This window comes from Abramis brama (genome assembly GCF_963993115.1).
Source record: "Abramis brama genome assembly, chromosome: 7".
Taxonomy (NCBI): Eukaryota; Metazoa; Chordata; class Actinopteri; order Cypriniformes; family Leuciscidae; genus Abramis; species Abramis brama.
Genome location: NC_139969.1, coordinates 33,869,667 through 33,888,269, shown reverse-complemented (window position 1 = coordinate 33,888,269; position 18,603 = coordinate 33,869,667). Strand labels below are relative to the sequence as shown.

General features: G+C 41.0%; 1 protein-coding gene across 4 annotated transcripts in view; it reads right to left on the bottom strand.

The window, feature by feature from the left end:
* Positions 1-966: 966 nt before the first annotated feature.
* The window catches only part of gjc2 (gap junction protein gamma 2), a 114,227-nt gene continuing 96,590 nt past the window's right edge, over positions 967-18,603 (bottom strand). For 2 of the 4 annotated variants that reach the window (XM_084120557.1, XM_084120558.1), the window contains 2 exons: positions 13,892-13,988; positions 967-4,988 (listed from right to left, as the gene is read on the bottom strand). In XM_084120557.1, the coding sequence (XP_083976683.1) occupies positions 3,700-4,959 (1,260 nt within the window). In that variant the 5' untranslated portion in view covers positions 4,960-4,988; positions 13,892-13,988 and the 3' untranslated portion in view covers positions 967-3,699. The remainder of the gene's footprint in view (positions 4,989-13,891; positions 13,989-18,603) is intronic. The other 2 variants (XM_084120560.1, XM_084120559.1) reach the window with 1 other exon arrangement.

Genomic DNA, 18,603 nt, shown 5'->3' with positions numbered 1-18,603 from the left:
GTTATAGTCAGGGCTTGATGTGATGTGCGAGCTACTGTCTGTATGTGTGTGCTTTACAATGCAGCAGCGCATTAGTTTAGAACAGCGATTAACTTACATGTACAATAAGCTGTTTAAAACATGCATTCACCCGATAAATTTTGAGCATCCAGATGGTATAATCAAACTTGCTCTTGGAGTATGCATTTATTTGTCATTTTAACTGTTGGAAACAAAGCGCAAAAGTGGAGATTACTTCAAAGACTTTTTATTGTGGCGAGCAGGACGAGGCTGAGGGTCGTGGCGTGATTGCTGATGAGCGACACCTGTGCGACGCACTGGTCTCGTATCTCTCATGGAGGAGCGGAAGCATAAAAGGAGGAGCGACGACAGTGAAGATAGAGAGAGGAGTAGAGCTCAGTCTCATGGGTACCCCCCGGCCTGCTAGGGGCAATGGGGGTATGTGGCGAGCAGGACGAGGACGAGGCCGAGGGCCGTTGGAGAACGGCGCAAGGGACTTGCTGATGAGCAATTGCTGATGAGCATCAGAACTGCTGATGTGTGAACCACTTCACATGTGTCTTCTCATTCACATGCACAGCCACAAGTCACATGTGGATCTTTCATGCATTTGTGGATTGCCATGCACACATGTGTATCTATTACGTGCATTTGTGGGGGGGTTATATATACTGTTTTCCCTCCCTACATGCTGTACCAGTTATTCATATACAGTACATACTTTCCAACAGCAGTCATTGAATCTGTGCTACTGATGAATTTACATAAATTATATTGTCTTTTCTGCAGAGCATTCCTCTTGTTCACAAAAAGACCTTAAATATTTAGCTAGAGCATTAAATTCTGAGTAATAATGCATATCTCTGAAATATTGTTTTTGTGAACAGTATATACTAGAAAAAAATTACATTTATCAGTGATTCAAAACACTCTCACAGGCAAAGAATCTCAATAAATGAATCCTAAATTTATTATTGTTCTTAATAATCACAAACAAATCATCAGTACAATCGTAATTGGTAAAGGCACATTTTGGAACGGTAATTCTAAAATAAATTTTGAAGACCTACTGCATAGTACTCAAATCCATTTCCATATTCTACAATATTTCAGAGCTTTCAAAACTTCCTATTCAAGAATTATTAGTGTGGTAATTATTAAACATGAAAGTTAACTCCTACACACTCATGGCAATTCAAAACTATTGTGTGTTTTGGTGAATTGGTGCAAATCTCATTTGTACATTGTTGTACAATCTGCTTACACCCCACTAAGGGTTAGGTTTATGGGTGGACATTTATATTTTCTTTTTTCTAAAAGTTGTGTTTCATAAGAATCAAATTATACGTATTCATAAGAATTTTTCACCAATTTGCCAAAAGGTAAAGTGGATATATTTTACCCCAGACAGCTCAGAGATAAATTGTATGCATAATGGTCTTGGACAAGACACAAGTAATGCTGCTTCAAGACCCATTTTTTGGACACCCTAGTCCCAGAATGGCAATGCACGTCCCTGATGAGGTGTGCAGTGATGAAGATGTTCTTACCTGCCCAACTTAATGCTGACATTCAGGCTTATGTATTTTTATTTGATGCATAATCTAATGACACCTCCCAATTTGACAAGGAACAAGAACAATGCAAATAATACCAGCTAATTTTAAAATAATTCAAATATATATCTTATTCAAAAGGAAAAGTTCACCCAAAACTAAAAATTGTTGCTTACTCACCCTCATGTTGTTCCACAACTGTGTGACTTTTTCCTCTTCAATGAAACACAAAAGAAGTAGCTTTTGTACTGACTGCTCTTGTCCATGCAATTACAATAAATGGTCACATTAAGCTTCACAACAGTCGCTTATACAGTAAAAAGTGGTCCATATGACTCATGCTTTATGTTTCAAGTCTTCAGAAGTCATATGATAGTTTTGTGTGAGACACAGAATGAAATTGAAATTGCTATTTACTGATAAACATCTTCTCCAACCTGTTAAGTCAAAATTATTTGAGTCAGTCAAACTCAAGAACAGTCAAACTTCAGACTTGTAAACTACATTGATAAATTAAAAAAACATCTGACACCGAAGAGTCATCTGTTCATGAATTGCACACTGCCACCTCATTAACATGCTACTGTACTTCACTCATGAACTGTCATAAATTTGAATGTCAAGGTTTTCATTGAATAATGATTTAAATTAACAGAGCTGTTGTATGGCTTCAGAAGACTTGGAATATAGCACACAATTTGGACCACTTTTATAATACGTTTAATGCGTTTTTTGTAGCATGGAACCCTTTTTTGTAGCTTCCTTTTTGTAGCATGGAACCCTCTGTCCTCATTCACTGAAATTCAATTTTATTCTACAGAAGAAAGAAGTTATATAATTTTGAAATGACATGAGGATCAGTAAATAATAACAAATGTAAATTTTGGGGTGAACTGCACATTTAAAATATCTTCATAAGACAATGGCACAATTTATCATTGCAAATCTCAATGCATCATTTTAGTGCCACATAATATGAATGCATACAGAAGCTATTAATGCACATTAATATCTCCATGTTTATTCATAATGAAGAAACTGAGAAAATTGGAAATCATCATAATCTTTTTTAAGATTAATTAAACGGATACTCCACCCCAAAATGAAAATTCTCTCATCATTTTGAGTTAAAGGCTCTGTTCCAAAACCTTGTTGGTTTTAAGGCAGCTATCTTTTAAGGCAGTATCCCATACAATGTGAAACCACTTTACATAACAACAATGTTAAAGATCACTCATCAGAACAACTCGTGATCACACAAGAAAATTGACGCTCGCAATTTATTCCAATTAAGTTTGGTGTAAAACACATATTGCTAAGCCAAAGATGTGTAAATAAGATCTTTTTTTTTTATCAGTTTAAAGATGTTGTAATAAGGCCAAAAATACATAGCACAGACACTTGTTGTGTGAAAGTGCATTTTTTATAAGATAACCATTTTAATTATTACATTTTTATATGATGTACAGCAAGTATATTTATTGTTGAGTTTCTTGCAACTTGCATCCACCATATTTGATCACACTTTTATAACAATGCATTCAGGGATTCCTTTATCCACAAAGGATAAATGTGATGCTGATGTTAAATTAAGAATTTTAGGAGCATAATCTTGTTGCTTACTGACTGGAACAGCCTTGGCATCGCCAGCATGTAAATACCTTAAAACTTAGGGCTAGGTGGGCAGCTCGCTTGGGTTTGGAACAGAGCCAGAGACTAATAACAATAGGAGAAAATAAAGAGAAGAAGAACATGTCTTACATCTATGAGGACTACATAGGGGTTGTTCTTATATAGTTCAATTCAATCAATGATCCATTAAAGACTAAATTGTTTAACAGATTTCCAAGATGGTCAATACACGTGCATGCTTTGGAATATAGAGAAGCGTAACACTTAATATATATAGCATTAAATAAAAGCACATTAAGAATTATTCTGAAAGGGGGAATACTAACGCATTGTGTTAAGAAAGTTTTAGAAATGAATACTACCCTTCTACAATATTTATTTTTCATTTTTGTTTATTGTTGAACCTGGGGACATCATGCTCAATCATGCCCTCTCTAACTGTAGTTTGCATTGGCTGGGACAAAATGTTTTCTGAGGAGAATGGTTCAACTAGTCAGGTAAGAGTTTGCCATTAAATCCACACAGATGTCTTTCCATTTTTTACTAATGTCCCTGCCCTCTCAGTGCTTGCTTTAGGTCGTGCACCCTGTTTCTCCTGAGCTGTATTGACCCGGTTCTGCTCAGTCATTGTACCACCAGATACTGGGCTGCTAGTTCTGGAAAGATGAGTGTTTTTTGTGTTGTATGTCTGAAATGCCATGTCAAGTTGTTCCTGTGCTACTCGTAAATGGTGGTGCAAGGTAGCAAGGTCAGATGGAATATTCTCATCAGGACTTGTGCAATGCTGTTCTGAAACCGCTCTGGCCATGTTCTGGTCATGTAAGATGATACTGTTGGGAATGCGACCTGGTTTGTCAGATTTAACCACAAGGTTGTACCCTGGTGGAGAACTAGAAATGTTCCTGGAGTAAGGGTAGCCGTAGGAAGGTCGTTGGCCCTGGTTTCGACGTTTACGAAGACTGTCACGGAAGGTACCAATCCCCAAGTGGAACATCTCACAAACATTGAGCAGCAGACAAAGACAGCTCACCACATACATGATGAGTAAAAAGATGGTCTTCTCAGTGGGTCGTGAAACAAAGCAGTCTACTCTATGCGGACATGGGATCTTATTGCAGACATAAGAAGGGTTAACACGGAAGCCATAAAGGAGATACTGACCCGTGAGGAATCCCACCTCAAAGATGGCACGGGATAAGAGCTGAAGCACATACATTCTCATCAAGCCTTCTTGCATTATCCTACGGCGGCCATCATGCTTTATTTGATCTAGGCCTTTGCCCTTGTCCGTCTCTGGTTTGACCTCCTGCACATCCAAAGTGTCTTCTTCATAGATCATTGGCTCTGTATCCTCCTCATCATCATCTACATTTCCACAGACCTCCTCTAGGTGGTGTCCATTTCTCCACTGAGTATTGCGGCTCCTCTTTTGATAAATCTGGCTCTTACGCCATTCCTCCTCCGAGGTACGGGCAATCTTATGAATGGCATAACCCAGATACATGACAGAGGGGGTGGATATCATGATTATCTGGAACACCCAGAACCGGACATGTGAGAGTGGGGCAAAGGAATCATAGCATACGTTGTCACAGCCAGGTTGCTTAGTGTTGCAGGTGAACTTCGTCTGCTCATCTGAGTAGATTGATTCACCTCCCACTGCAGTCAGAACAATCCGGAAAATGATTAAGACAGTTAGCCAAACTTTCCCCACAAACGTGGAGTGGTTGTGGATTTCCTCCAGAAGTCGAGTAAGAAAGCTCCAACTCATGTTGGTGACAGAGACTCTTTACTTATGATCTGCAGATAGGAGAAAAATAAGGAAGGTAAGTCAAAGAAAAAGTATATAAAAGATATTGTGTAAATTAAATATTTTGACACTAAAAAGGCTTATTTGCCTTGACATAATATTGCTGCTTAAAGGTAACATTCTGATATGGCAATGATGTTATAATAGTCTCATTTTTAGTATATAATATTTACAGGTACAAAACATACATTTTTGTATGTTTGTATGGTGAAAGATACAATATGGACATATTGATCATATCAATTGTAAACACAATATTTATCGACAGTTTTTTGATCCCAATTTTAACCATCAGCATAACGGCTAAAAATAATAAATTAACTGCAGGAAGGCACTTAGCTGTATAATGTCTGTTGCATAATCCAACGTTTTTCTCTGGATAAAATAATTAAATGCCGTATTGTTCCGAATACAAGACGATGCTCATGTTTTATTTTGAAACTGCATAACAACATCAGTGCATTGTACAATAGGCTGTTTCTACAAACATACACTGTAAAAAAAAAATTACATCCCCAAGTCAAAAATTTCAAGTGACCGATAACATCTACATTTTTCAATTAGTCTGACGTATTATTTCTCATTGAGCCAATGTTAACAGACTATTGCAACAAGAATTTCACTTGGGCCAATTTTTTAATTGGGAGGGTTAGAAATTTTTTACAGTGTATTCAAACGTTGTATTTTGAAACTGCATGAAAACAACAATGCATTGTAGGCTTTTTCTACATTCAAATTGGTAATTCCAACAGCAATATCACACTCATTTAGAATTTAACTGTGACTTAAGTGCACATAACAAAAAAATCCATAATATGGAACATAACATTGTTTTATTTATTTTTTATTTTTTTTGTGTCAAAGTAAATTATGTCAGTAGCCCTTTTTTTCATGCAAATGATGTTGATTGTCTTATTTATTATGTGTTATTTAGTTTTCTGTTGTGTTTATCTGTCTTGTACAGCACTTTGGTCAGTCCTCAGACTGTTTTTAAATGTGCTTTATAAATAAAAGAACTAGAACTAAAGAACTGTCAGCATGTCAACATGTTACATTTCAGTGTCTACAGAAATGTATGTAAATGTACATGTGGTAGAACCACACTTTACGTTTAATACATACAAATACTCAGAGTATGGTTGGTTTGCAGGGTACAGGATTTAGATATCATAAATATATAACACAAATTGAAAAAGGTCTTGACATGTGACGTTTGTGCAAAATGAACCTCAACAGACTGCACAGTGAAAATTCACACACTAGATGTATCTTAGGGTGTTCCAAATAGCACATATAAGAATGCTGAAGGCTTTTGTAAAGGGGTCATGAACTAAGAAAAATGTCCTTGATCTTTTTACATATGAGATGTTATTGTACTATAAAAAATAAAAATAAAAAATACACAGTTTCAGAACTTAAAACTTACATGTTAGTCCAAAACAGCTTTTATTAAAACCAAGCTACTAAAACAACTTGTTTTCTATGGAATTATTCTTGAGCCAATAAAAATGAACGTAGCTTTTCAAGAAACTAATGAAAATATAAATTGAAACTAAATAAATTATATGGAAGTCAAATAATGTCAAATGTTTTTGAAATAAAAAGCCTGTTGAATTGCACTACTTGAAAAAAAATAGGCATTGCATTAATCATGCTTGCATTTTAATGCATTGTATTTTTAGGGTTTGCATTTTTATGGGCTGAAATTCAACATGGTTGAATATTTAAGCTGTGAATATTTCAATTAAAAACATTTCAAACACCTTTTCATTATTAAAAATTCAATAATATTCACCTTTCATATTTCACTTCCAAAATATTCAAACTGTTTAAAAATACAACCAATAATATTCAACAGGCAATTTTCGGGCCATTTTATTTCGCTTTGCAAAATTCGCTTCCACAAATTCAGTGGTTCAAATTCGACAGTAAATTCAACATTGACGTCCAGGAACTGCAGGAAAAGCAATAGATTACCGAGCATACTCTCCATCTGCTATTAGTCAACCTCACCATCAGATGGTGCAAAAGCGCGTGTTGTTGACGAAGACATTCATTCATAAAATGGAAATGATTATCTGTGTCAGTATGTGCGGAAAAGATGATAAACACACTAAAGCTGTGTGTTTATGTTTCATTCAATAACTTCATTGTTACTTTCCCTGTGTATTCTACATGTCATCAGCTTTCTCTACCATGAACAGGATTATAATCGGTTTCCCTCAATACCTCATACTCAAGGATTCCCCTTCAGTTGGGACAAAACGCTTAACGTAGCTTATGGACTAATACAGTGATATGAAAGATCAATCTTGCACCAGCACCTTATTGTGGAAGTAGGCTGTAGGCTACTATATAGGCTACAGGCAAGCATGGACTCAGAATATGAACTTGACGCGCAAAGTTTCATGCTGAGCGTTTCGTGATATACTGGCGATATACATATAAGCCTACTGGTGATGTACATATAGGCTACTGATATACTATATATAGTATGCCTACGTGTATTGCATTAGCTTAAACTGTCATAGCACTTGCATATTGTTGTCCTATTGTTAGTTTAACTGTAAATCGCTTTGGATAAAAGCTTCTGCTAAATGACTAAATGTAAAATTGCCTTGACATTGGACATTCGCACATTTAGGGACCGTCTCTAAAGTTGCATACAACATTGGCATACACGTTTCTAACTTCAATAGCAAACTTAAATTTATTTGAATAAATATCAAAAATCCAAAGGGTGTGCAGTATGCCTGACACTACATGAACACTTTACAGTTGGTTTTATGACTGTAAGTCGTTCTATTCAAATGCTATCGGAGTTAGAAACGTGTATACCAAAGTCGTATACACTTTAGAGACGGTCCCTAAATGTGCGAATGTCCAACGTCAAGCCAACTTTATGCCAGTCTATCACTGGGAAACGCTCAGCTTTGCGCGTTATTCTGAGTCCATCTGCTTGCCTGCGAGTTTGGTCTTTTACATCACTGTAGTCCATTAATCTACGTGTTGTATATGTCCAGAAGTATTGAGGGAAACCCTAGCCTGCATGCAGCACATCGCCACAATATAAAGTTAAGGCAACTAAACAACCAATAGGTTACTGTCGTAACCCCGGTTCTCTGAAACATCGAGTGGAGAGATCCACCTATGGGAAGGGCATCCGTACCTGACCTCTGCAGAAGCATCCAATTGCACCAAGTCTGGCTAGACAGACAGAAGCGCGCAGCCAATGCCAGGTAAGGCCACACCCCTTACCTAGGCATATAACTTCTCCGCGCGCTGCTATTCCTCAGTAAGTATATTCGCTTCTCGTGCGGCAAGCGGGGCAACGCTGGTGGATCTCTCCACTCGATGTTTCAGAGAACCGGGGTTACGACAGTAACCTATTGTTCTCTTTCATCATCTCGTTTCGAGATCCACCTATGGGAGAGACATGGACAGCTCCCCGATTGCCCAATACACTCACAGTGAGGTTCTGAAGGCCAGAGAAGGACGGTCACCTCAGAGAGGCGGTGCCTGACACGTCCCACAAACATGACCCTGCAAGGGTGATGCCACGCTAAACTGCTGTGGACAAGCAGGGCATGAAACATGCATGAGACACATACATGATAATGGCCCCCACACCACCAATGCACATAGCTAAACCCAAGAAGGAATGCAAATGCTTGGTGACAGGAATGAACATGGCCAGCCGGCCTATTCACTCCTCGTTGGTTAACCCAACGGGGCTGTGGGAAAGGGCTAAGAGGACCCTAACCCTAGGACCGAGTGTGCCACCAAGGTTCTGGTGACATCCAACCGGTAGTAACGCTCAAAGGTATGAGGAGAGGCCCAACTGGCCGCGGAGCAGATGTCCTGCAGTGGCACTCCCCTGAACAAAGCCCAAGAGGCGGCTAAGCCCCTTGTGGAATGAGCTCTGATGCCCCCTAGGGGCTGCACTCCCTTTGCTTCATAAGCCATAGTATAGCGTCCACAAGCCAATGTGAGAGGCATTGCTTTGAAATGGGACTCCCCTTGTGCGGGGGAAGCCCTTGAAACAAAGAGCTCTTGCAGAAAGCACTGGTCCTGGTCATATATGCTTGCAGAGCACGGACGGGACACAGAGCATTCAGCCTCTGATCCTCCGGGGAGGCAAAAAAGGTGGAGGGTGAAAAGCGGATAGCTCCAAAACCTCCGAAGTGAACGCAGGGAAGCATTTCGGCATGACGGCCGGGTTAGGCTTAAGGGAAACCCTATCTCCACTTAGGGAGAATTTGGCACGAGGGGTGAACCGAGAGTGCATGTAGCTCACTGACCCGTTTAGCAGATGCCAAGGCCAGGAGCAAAGCTGTCTTGAGGGACAGCAGCTTAAGGGAAATACTCCCCAGAGGCTCAAAAGATACAGAGGCCGTGCTTCCAGCACCATGGAGAGGTCCCAGTCTGGAACAGATCTCCTGATGACCGGCAAAGAGCGGCGTGCACCCTTCATAAAACTGCGGGTTAGAGGGTGTGATGGTGGAGCCCACAAAACCCACATGACAGGCTGAAATCGCAGCCAGGTAGACCTTAATGGTGGAAAAGGACCTGCCTCTTTCCATGAAGTCTTGCATGAAACACAAAATATCAGGCACCGAGCACTGATAAGATGTGAGACCACGCCCATCACACCACCCTTCGAACACTTGCCACTTACAGCCATATAGGGATCGCGTGTAAACGGCCCTGGCATTCTGAGTAGTGGCGATTACACGTGGCGGGAGCCCCAGTGCATTTAGGTTCATCCTCTCACGGGCCAGGCCCAGAGAGCCACCCTGTCTGGGTGGGGGTGGTAAATCTCCCCTTTGGCTTGGGACAGTATGTCCGTGCGAGGGGGGAGACGCCATGGCTCGGCGTATAACAGAGGGATTATCTCTGCCAGCCACGGGGCTTTGGGCCACCTGGGTGCTATCAGAATGAGAAACAGGCCGTGCTCTCTCACCCTGGCCAGTGTGAAAATTATCAGGCACAGGGGAGGAAAAGCATACAGCAGTACTTTGGGCCATGGGTGGGCCAGTGCGTCTGCCCCGAGGGGCGCGTCCATGTCCTTTAGCGAGAAGAACATAGGACAATGGTGGTTTTCGCGCGAGGCGAAAAGATCTACGGCTGGCTGTCCAAATCTCATCCATAGCATCTTCACTATCTGCGGGTGAAGACGCCAATCCCCGTAGATTGGGTTTCCCCCCCGATAGCAGATCCGGCGCCTCTGTTCAGAATGCCCAGAACAGGAGTCACGCGTAATGACAGAAAAACCCGTCTGCTCCACATCAAAAGCCTGTAAGCTAGAGCGTGGAGTTTCGACGAGCGCATGCCGCCCTGACGGTTGATATAAGCCACTGCCGTGGTATTATCGCACCGTACTAGAACGGGATGTCCCTGCAGGCGAGGCAGAAAATTATTCAGAGCTTTCCAAATGGTAAAAGCTCTAAATAGTTAATGTGCGCTGAACGTAGTCTGCTCAGCCACAGACCGTTCAGCATTCTGCTTTCCTGGGTGGTTCCCCAGCCTGTTAAGGACGCATCTGTCGTCACAACTTTCCGCATCGTAACCGTCCCAAGGGGGGTTCCCCGTGCGTAAAAGTTCTCGCTCTCCCAATGGCGCAGGGCTGCCGAGCAGGCACGTGTCACCGTTACCGAGCGGCAGAGATCGTGAATCGGGCTGAAATGTAGTGACAAAACCCATTTCATGAACGCTCTCATTCTCAGGACACAACTTGGATAGATGAAGCCATGAGACCCTGCAGCCTGAGGCATGTGCGATATTGTACTCTCGCCCCTTCTCTGAACTGAGACAGACAGTCCATCAGCGAGCGAAAGCGCTCTTGAGAGACTGAGCATGGAGCATGGAGACTGAGTTCAATTCCAAGCCCAGGAAAATGACATTCTGACTGGGAGTCAGATTGCTTTTGATCGCATTCACCTTGAACCCGAGGGATGTGATGTGCGCGAGCACCCGGCCGGTGACCAGTGACCAGCGACACCTTCTCCTTCGATTTGGCTATGATGAGCCAATCGTCTCTATGTAAATCAGAATTCTCAGCCCTGATAGTCTCAGGGGCGCCACGCCCGCCTCCGCACACAGACAGAAAGTTCAGGGACTCAAATTGCGCCCGAACGGAAGAACTGTGAATTCGTAACAAATGCCTTGGTAGGCGAAACGAAGATATTTCCTGTGTGGAGGGTAGATACTTATGTGAAAGAAAGCATCTTTCTGATCGACTGATGTGAACCAGTCGTTCTGCTTTATGGCACGGGCGAGAGAGCCTTGTGTCACATTCTGAAATTGTATTTCCTCAAATGTTTGTTCAACACTCGAAGGTCCAATATAGGGCGGGGGGCGCCACGCCTTTTGGATAATGAAAATACCGGGAATAAAAACCATGGTTTATCAGATTGGGTGGGACCATCTGAATCGCTCCCTTGTTTAGGAGGGAGGAAATTTCCTCTTTCAGAATGTGTGAGGCGTTTTCTTCTGTGTGAGAAGAGAGAACGCCGTTGAAATGCGGAGGTTTTATTGCAAACTGCAGCCTGTAACCCTGGGTTACGGTACGCAAAACCCACTCGGGCGCTGAAACGGCTTGCCAAGCCGCTTCGTGACTCTTGAGCGCCCCCGCTCGGGCCGGAGCGGGGCTGTATGGGCCCAGCTGGTTCATTTGTGATGCAAAGGCGCCATCTAGTGGGCACACTAGAGGCGACATGCAGGGGTTCGGAGGGATTTCCTCTCTCTGCAGTGAGAAGTGTTTTCTGCGGAGAGAGGTCTTCTTTCCAAAACGTATTCATTTGATTCGTAACTTTGTGTGTTTTGTGTTGGCCAAACACTGGGGCTGAAAGCCTTTATTGACAGAGTGAGGGGAACATAGTGTGGTGTCCACTGTGCTAAACTTTCCCTCACAAAGTGCCCCCTGATTTGTAATTGGGGGGAATACACACATCTCCTGAACACATGAACTGGGCAGTCTCAAGTGCAGGCAGAAAAATAATATCTGCGGAGAGAGATACTCTCTCTGTAACAGATTTATTTAATTCGTTTGTTTTAAAGTGTTATTTAGTTATGTGTGTGTTTTGTGTTGGGGAACACAGGGGCCGAAGCCTTCCATACACAACGTCCACTAAAAACACATATGAGCTGGGCAGCCACAACTGAGCTGTGTGAGCCCAGCTGGTTGATTTGTGAGGCAATGGCGCCCTCTTGTGGACAGACTCAGGGCGACATGCATGGGATCAGAGAGATTTGCTCTCTATGTTGGCAGATATATAAATCTGCACAAATTCATTTGATTCGTTTTTTTAAATGTGTTGTTTAGTAATGTGTGTGTGTTGTGTTGGGTAACACAGGGGCCGAAGCCTTCCACACACAACGTCCACTAAAAACACATATGAGCTGGGCAGCCACAACTGAGCTGTGTGAGCCCAGCTGGTTGATTTGTGAGGCAATGGCGCCCTCTTGTGGACAGACTCAGGGCGACATGCATGGGATCAGAGAGATTTGCTCTCTATGTTGGCAGATATATAAATCTGCACGAATTCATTTGATTTGTTTGTTAAATGTGTTTTTTAGTAATGTGTGTGTTTTGTGTTGGGAAAACACTGGGGCCGAAGCCTTTAATAACTGGGTGAGGGGAACCAAGTGCGTGCGGTGTGGTAACGCTGCTTATGTACTTTTCCTCACGACAACATCACTAAACACACGGGCTGGGCAGCCACGAGACGGGATTAACCGACCGTCCGCGGGAGACCCTGTGTCTTTTGGACAGGGGTTCCGGGACCGGGAGAGAATCCGGAGGGCTCGTGGCCCGTGAAAGCTGGCTCGATACTCCCAACGGTCGAACAACAGGCAGGCCGCTTGCGTTCGGGGCCGCCTTCCTAGGAAGGCATAAATTGAAAGCCTCAACACGTAATCGTAACACATCAAGGCCCGTGAGACCGTGTTAACAGTCTAGCAGGACGCTCCAGCCGTGCTTATGAGCTTCGCGAACGCTGGAAAAAACGTTTTTAAGAGTTGTTTCCTCCTGTGGAGCTGGCCACACAATGTTGAGACGAACGGCCGCTCGCTCACAAACTTCCAGGAGGATGTAACGTTACTGAGGCAAAGCCGCGTGAGCGCTAGCCTAGTGAACGTTAAAAGGACCGCGTCATCCCCGTCGCCGGAACCGGCCGGTTCGTCAACGAGAGTGAGGTTTTCCCGCGAAGATGTCCTCTTCAGGGAATGCGGATTGGGCTGATGTCAGCTCAAATATTTTATTTTAGAGAGGTGGCGCTCCGGGAGTCCCCCGGTAGCGCGTCATCATCACCGTGTCCTCCATCCGAGTCAGAAAGGCCGAGCACGGCGCGCTGGGTCGTGTAACTAAAAGCCGGCTTAGTAAAAGCTAACGTTACATGGACAGCAATTACAATGACCGCAATTCTCCGGGTTCTCCAAAGCTTCTTGAGCGTGTAAAGCCCAAGCAGACCGCGCAGAATGAGGGTCCTTAGCGGCGATGAGAGCACCATACGCGGCCGGGCAGGCTCGTCGTGATAGGCTGTTCCCCGGAGAAGCGGCGGTTTATACGGTCACATAGCCATGGGTGGGCCAGCGGTGAAGAACTCGGAAAAATCCGTGGCGGGCAGCCATGTAAGGAGGAGCAGGTGAAGGACAGCGAGAGCGCGGGCGGCTCCGGATGCAAAAAACACAGCGGATAGGCTGAAGAAACGACTGTCACTCACGTCTGGCGGAGGCTGATCTGGCGATATGTCCTCCTGAAGACTCGAAAGTGAGCAGCGTAACGTTAATCCAACCGAACTGTGTCAGTGCAGAGATCGCGAGAAGCGAATGTCAACTGAGGAATAGCAGCACGCGGAGAAGTTATATGCCTAGGTAAGGGGTGTGGCCTTACCTGGCATTGGCTGCGCGCTTCTGTCTGTCTAGCCAGACTTGGTGCAATTGGATGCTTCTGCAGAGGTCAGGTACGGATGCCCTTCCCATAGGTGGATCTCGAAACGAGATGATGAAAGAGAACAAGAGAAATATATGTCAACCTCAAAAATGTAACATTGGATCTGTACATCCGCATCGGGGAATAACATTATAATCTCGTTCACGGTAGAGAAAGATGCATGTAGGCTACACAGGAAAAGTAACCGTGAAGGCACTGAATTTAACATAAAACAGCCGTCATAATAATCACAAATACACTTACATTGCTGTAAATGAGTTTTATGAATGAATGACTTGCTCTAATTTTGCTGGTCTTCGTCAACAACACGCGCTTTTGCACCATCTGATGGTGAGGTCGACTAACAGCAGATGGAGAGTATGCTCGGTAATCTATTGCTTTTCCTGCAGTTCCTGGACGTCAATGTTGAATTTACTGTCGAATTTGAACCACTGAATTTGTGGAAGCGAATTTGCAAAGCGAAATAAAATGGACCGAAAATTGCCTGTTGAATATTATTGGTTGTATTTTTAAACAGTTTGAATATTTTGGAAGTGAAATATGAAAGGTGAATATGGATTATTGAATTTTTAATAATGAAAAGGTGTTTGAAATGTTTTTAATTGAAATATTCAAAGCTTAAATATTCAACCATGCTGAATTTCAGCCCATAAAAATGCAAGCCCTAAAAATACAATGCATTAAAATGCAAGCATGGTTAATGCAATGCCTATTTTTTTCAAGTAGTGCAATTCAACAGGCTTTTTATTTCAAAAACATTTGACATTATTTTACTTCCATAATATTATCTCTGAAACTGAAAAAGAATAAATCGCAGGCAAATTTTTGGACTTCGTTTTTAATACACTGCATGTTTTGCTAACTATTTCTCATATTTCAATCGCTGATCTGAACTTACAAATGCGCTTCCAGAGTTTTCATTTACGCTTCTGAAGTTTTCGTTTACGCTCCCTGAGTTTTCGTTCGCCGTTCTGACACATTTCTCTTGTGGGGGCGGGGCTAGTAGCAGTGTGTTCTCATTGGCTACTGAGTTTTTGATTGACAGCTTCGTGACCTGGAAGTGAAGACGTCAGTGGTGTGTTTATGTGTGGATGTGAGCGTCTGTAATCGCAGCTTTCTATTTCATTTTAGTGATATTAAGTTATGTTTGTTTTTTAATTTTATCTGTATTTACCTGCTGCTACACTTAGTTGGCAGAAGCTTTTAGGAGCACAAGAGATCTATTCAGTCTATTCAGGTGTAATTGCACATTAAAGTACTGTATATAATACTTAAAATATTGTAGTGTCCAATGTTTTCGGAGAATATTTGTTTATTCCTGAAGATTCTTTTGCATGTTAGGCTCTGATTAGGTTCAGCTGTTACAATTTAAAGAGAATACTAGCAAACGTGTGTGATATATTCAGCCGTCAAGAAAGTCAAACTTCAACCAGGTAATCAAGGTTGGCAACCATGGCCATCACACTGCTCATTGTTAGCATGATATACGTTTACACCATCAAAATTAATGATCACTTAAATAAGAGGAATTTAAACAATATGAAAATTACAGTCGTGGCCTGCTGTCAGATACAGACCTCAAAGGGCATTTCATTACATATGTCACACAAAGAATGCTCTTGTTGCCATTTTTTTTTAATTGATAATTGTATTTAGTTATTTCATTTAATTAACACTATCTTCTAACATTTAAAATTGTAAATATATTTTAACAATCATCAACCGTTTCAATCGTGACTTATACAACCAGTTAAATTAATGTAATTGAAAATATGAATTCAAATAAATTTACATTCTTTATTGTCACTAGAGCATATACACAAGTATCAGAGTGAAAGTCTTGGATGCAATTATGTTGTGACCGGAAAGACCAGAATCCACAAAACATTAACTGCATAATATACATGTAATGCACAGTATTCTCATGATATACATTACTATACAAAATGCACAATTACAAATACAGAATACATTTTAAAAATTCATATACATTTTTAATGTTGCAATGATTCTTTGAGCAGTTCCTGTTGCAGTACAAGTAACAAAGCAGTGACTGGACACAAGCAGTGCAAGGATAGTCCACCCGAAACATGAGGATTCTCTCATCATTTACTCTCCTTCATGCCATCCCAGATGTATATGACTTTCTTCTTGACATAAACATAGACAAAGATTTTTAAGGAAATAATCCATCTCTGTGAGTCCATAATACAAGTGGATTGTAACTCATGTACGTAAGACAGTTGGTCAGAAGTGATTTTTAATAGTTAAAACAGTCATATTATTAGTATTTTTCTTATCTAGCCTATTGTTTGACTTCAGAAGGCATTGATTCATCCACTGAGGTCGCATAGATTACCGTCACGCTCACTGTGTCTGGTTTTTAAAGCGTCTTTAGGACTCGCAGAGATGGATTACTTTCCTTACAATCTTAATTCGTGTTTATCTGTAGAAAGAAAGTAAAATGCATCTGGGACAGCATGAGGGTGAGTAAAATAAGAGAGAATTGTATTTTTGGGTGAACTATCCCCTCAACATTCATATGCTATTGGTATGCTAATCCAAGATCAGCATAGATTAATAAGAATAAAGTGAAACCTCTTGTGTACTTGTGAACTATGTTTGTTTTAATCTAGAGGAAATTGAAATATTTGCTAGTTTATATTAAAATAAATCAGGTGATTTAGATCCCAGTCATTCAAAGGTGATGTGTCTGAACAAAGTAAGATTATTGTCTGATAGGGACAGTGGATCTCTGGTACTATCACTCCATCCTCTGTGTCAGCATCAGAATTTTGTTTATGGAAAAGTTGCTCCACTTCCTGGAAAATGAGAGAGGAAATGTATTATAATCTAACAATACAAACTGCTTTGAACTCCCCATACAGTAACAAGTTGAAGACTTAAAATATTTATTATATATATATATATATATATATTTAAGGGATTTTACAGTACTAAATATTTACCTCGGAGTCAAGCAGCATTTATCATCTGTAGGCTAATACTGTTGTGTAACCAGTAGATGGCTGTATTGCCCTATATATAAACATATGGATGTGTATTCCCTAGTTGCTGGATGTTTTCAGTCATAATTACTTGCATGTATTACGTTTTTAATTTGGACATATATTTATTATTAAAGACTATTAAAGATTAAACATTTTTCTCAGAAATGTTCATTTGAAGTGCACCTTTTTTCATTATTATTAGTCAAATATTGACACAGAAAAAGCATTTTGTTACTCATACTAGATACATATAATAGCTTTATCAGTCATCTTTATCACACAAAAGTAATCAGAATAAATATTGCAACCAGGGCGATACTTCAAAATAACTGAGTGTTTACATATTACGAACAGAGTGGTCTGTGGTCAAGTCGTGTCTCTCCTCTTTCAAAAACTTTGCATCGCAAATTAATCAGCAATTGAGAAATTCAGGTTTAAATAGCTTTATTGGCATGGTAAAAAAGGCTTTACATTGCCAAAGTTGAATCAGGCAGTGATTGACAGCGCTCTGGTCCTATGGCATCGGTCATTGACTGATACAGTATAGAAGATACTGTACTCTAGCCCAATGTTGTTTGGGGTGGCTGGGGGAAAATATGATCTAATCGAAGCAAATATGATCTAATCCGAAGACTGTAACCGAATGTAGATAAACAAGTCATGTAATGATTGGGCTAACAGTTAAATCAAGACAACACAGCTGTATAATGTTATGGGCTCTCACTGAGCTCTAAAATGCCTCTCCACCTGAAAAAAGCCACTACTGTATTATAAATAGTATTAGTATAGTATTAAAAAAAAAATCAGACTTACCACGAGTAGGCTAACGTTATCCATCCTCCTGATATAGCGACGATGACTATGATAAATATCATTCGTCTGTAGGCTACTATTCCTTCTATAAGAAATCATCTCAACAATATAGTGTAGCAGCAAATAAATACAGATATAAACTTAATATCACTAAAATGAAATAGAAAGCTGCGATTACAGACGCTCACATCCACACATAAACACACCACTGACGTCTTCACTTCCAGGTCACGAAGCTGTCAATCAAAAGCTCAGTAACCAATGAGAACACACTGCTACTAGCCCCGCCCCCACGAGAGAAATGTGTCAGAACGGCGAACGAAAACTCAGGGAGCATAAACGAAAACTTCAGAAGCGGAAATGAAAACTCTGGAAGCGCATTTGTAAGTTCAGATCAGCGATTGAAATATGAGAAATAGTTAGCAAAACATGCAGTGTATTAAAAACGAAGTCAAAAAATTTGCCTGCGATTTATTCTTTTTCAGTTTTAGAGATCATTTATTTAGTTTCAATTTATATTTTCATTAGTTTCTTGAAAAGCTACGTTCATTTTTATTGGCACAAGAATAACTCCATAGTTTTCCCCTTTCTGGCTTTCTGGCTTTTATCACGTCATAGAGATGAATATAGGTGAATATAATCAGCTCAGTGGCGAGGCCAGAAATTTTACAGTGAGTGGACCATGGTGAAATAGGGTGAACCTCAATGCCAACTCACAATACAAATATGTGAATGTCTTAATGAGGCACAATGTGTTTGGCGAGATCAATGGTAAGATCATTGCATTTGTGCTGTCAATAGTAGGGCTTGGTAATCGAGTTTGATACT